Here is a 3,138-nt window from a genome sequence, read left to right on the forward strand (position 1 = left end):
CCTGAATAACTTTTGATCTATTGATCGGATCTTAACATTCTAGGACTCATTCTTAATGATTCGACTGGGTGTCCTCAAATGCTAATTACAAACGATATTTTAAGTCACGAAATTAGACACAAGAAGGAGTCGAGGCTATTTTTTTTTATTTAAACACTAATTACTTTTATAATGGTGAAATATTTTGAAATTATTATTAAAACAAAAGTACTGATCAAAATAAATAAAATCATTAATCATCAATATAAATACTCTTAAAAAATCAATACTATTCTTTCGATAAATATAAACACTGGTAAAAAATGTTTCAAAATCTCAAAAACAATAAATCCAATTTAATAACAATTTCATTTCGCGAAATAATATATTCTCCGTCATTGATGGAATCTGTTTTTTAATATGCAGTCACAGTGAAGAACAGTGGCGTACGCAGAATTTTTTCATAATTTTCAGAAATTACTAAAAGAAATTCGAGTATGTAATAAAGCACTATTACTTCCCTAATTTAGACAGCTAGACAATTTTGACTTTTTATTTCGACAACATTGTTTAGTTAAATTTTGTTTTTATTTTTTAAGTTTAAGAATATAATTTTTTTTATAATAAGAGGTAAAATATTTTATTTTCATTAAAAAGTAGGAATAAATCAAGCCAGAAAAAACTACTCATACTGTAACAGTTACCTATATAATAACCGTATAAATGTGAATATTCCATAGAAAACCAATGAATTTAATCAAAAAATAACTTACCAACAAATAGGGAATTAAACCAGTTTACAAACACGCTAAAAATTTATTGATTTATTCAGTAATATCCAAACGACGGTTTTTTTTTGCAAGTTCGTTTAAAATGTCTTCGACAGCTGGGATAAATTTGAGTTGCGTAAATAAGTCTTCAAACGGCGTAAAGTCGAAAAGGATCTTTCGTTTGCACTCGTTGAAACAGGTAGAACGACCAATATTTCTAGGAGTTTGAAAATGTTTGGTGTTATATCTTTATCGCACATTCCAAGAGCATCCGCCGCAGTTTTTGGAACACTACCTCCGTCTTCACTAATCCTTTTTAATCTTTTATACCAGAGTTTTAGTTCAGACTTAAGGCTTTCTTTACAGGTATCCAAATCTTGAGCGTAAAATTCCACTAATGCTTCAAAACCCTTTATGTTTGAAGGTTGGCAAATCAAAGGATTGGCAGGTAGAAGACACTGAAATCCTTTCAAAATATCACGATGCGATACAAATCTTAAGTCTAATTGTGTTATAAAACTTTCTATAAGTGGAATAAAAACACTAACTCTGAAATAAGTTTCCGGTGTCGATGAGGGAAAATTATCGTGATTTTTCTGTCTTCCCGTTATTCTAGGGATTTGCACGGAAGTGGAAGATCCAATGCTTGTTAGCATAAGAGAAGAAGAGTTTAATATTTCAGAGAATGTTTCAGTGGCATTTTCACGCATTAATTTTAGATCTTTAATGACATCTTCTGCACGACTCACTGCCTTTATCAAATCTATGCTTGTTTTTTGTAGGTATCTACAGAGATGGATTGTTATGGTGAAAACTTTGTAAATGCACAAAGATATTACGAACTGGCAATTAGATACTGTCCACAGTAAAGAATTAGCCTGGGTAGCTGAATCCTTATCCTTCCATTCTGATATTTTTGCAGTGTTTCGGCGATAGGCTCGAAAAGTTCCTCCACAGCGGTTACTGAGTCGTATCTTTCCATCCAACGGGTTGCACATAGCTGTTTAATTTTCTGCCTCTTAGATCTGGTTTCCATCTCCTCTATTGCTGAAGATAGGACATACTGTCTTTTTGGCGTATTTAAAAAGTCGTATAATGTTTTAATTGTCCCTAAGCAATCTCTAATGCCAGTTATTTCGCATGCATTTGATACAGCCAAATTGAGGCTATGAGCAGAGCAATGTACTTAGAGTGCTGATGGGACAATACTTCTTACGTGCGCTGGTACACCGTCAATTTTTCCACTCATTGATGCAGCACCATCGTACCCCTGTCCACGTAACTTTCTTATATATACTGTAATTGGTCTCATATTGTTGTTGCTATTGCTTTTCCGGTTAAGTCATGCACCGGAATGAATTGCAAAAACTGTTCGGTGATGTTAAAATTTTCTTTATCGACATATCGAACGCATAACGATAATTGCTCTATACCTGCAATATCAGTTGTTTCATCTGCAAGAATGGAAAAGCAAGTAGCATCATTAATTTTGCTGACTAGTTTTTGCAGGATTAAAATATTGCAAACCTCAATAACTTCGTTCTGAAATCGAGGGCTGGTATACTGAGCATTTTTTCTTAAGAGTCGAATCGTTCTTACTCCGGAAACGAAGCAATGCCCGAAAATTTCCGTCGTTCTCTTCGCCTGGTTGTTCAGCAGTTATTCCCGAATCCTTATATCCTCTTCGAGCGAGACCTTGATTTTCACAAAATAGGATGGTTTCAATGATTGGAGTAATGTTTTTTCTATTTTCTTCTGCTTGCTGCACTGTCAATTTGTTCATCCACACGTTTCATCTTTCCAAGTAAAATATCATTTAATGTCCCAGCAGTTTCGATCGATTTTTTGTGATAAAGACATTTCTCGTGTTCAGAAAATCGCTCTACAGCATTTTTCCAGTTGTCAAATTTTACATTGCACAGTTGGCCTGCCTAAGGGTTGCTTTCCAGAACCGGCATCACTTGGAGCGAAAAGTACACAAAATTTGCAAAAGCACCACCCTTAACCTCTGAATATGCAAGCCATTTCCAGCGATAAAGCCATTTGTACTGAAATTTCAATTTTCTTTTTCCATTTTCAGGAAAAACAAATGCTGTTTTGGGTTCCCAAACATTTTTAAGTATATCCAGTTTTTTATCCTCGCATGTATTATCTTCTGAAAAAAGTCCAATGTCATATGGGTGGGAAGTAACACTTTGAGGGCCGCTTTCACATTCATCAGATTCTGTTACGCTAGAAACGTTTTCTTCAACGGAAGTATCACATTTCTGTTCAACAGAAAAACTTACATTGGTACTAGATGCTGTCACCTCACTAATTTCAGGTCGTGATTTTTTCTCAAAGTAATTAAAAATTGTTAAATTCTTGCGTTTAGACATCCTAAAGATCC

At 34.1% G+C, this 3,138-nt stretch overlaps 1 protein-coding gene across 1 annotated transcript; it reads right to left on the minus strand.

Moving 5' to 3' along the window:
- Positions 1–847: 847 nt before the first annotated feature.
- LOC139425448 (52 kDa repressor of the inhibitor of the protein kinase-like) lies at positions 848–1,747 on the minus strand. The gene has a single exon (XM_071180352.1). It carries the CDS (start codon positions 1,745–1,747, stop codon positions 848–850), a length of 900 nt encoding a protein of 299 aa, XP_071036453.1.
- Between the last annotated feature and the right edge of the window lie 1,391 nt (positions 1,748–3,138).

This window comes from Parasteatoda tepidariorum, chromosome 4 (genome assembly GCF_043381705.1).
Source record: "Parasteatoda tepidariorum isolate YZ-2023 chromosome 4, CAS_Ptep_4.0, whole genome shotgun sequence".
NCBI lineage: Eukaryota > Metazoa > Arthropoda > Arachnida > Araneae > Theridiidae > Parasteatoda > Parasteatoda tepidariorum.

What these genes read in the sequence shown, in the direction of transcription:
- LOC139425448 (XM_071180352.1), bottom strand. Translation starts at nt 1,747, where the DNA reads ATGTGCAACCCGTTGGATGGAAAGATACGACTCAGTAACCGCTGTGGA.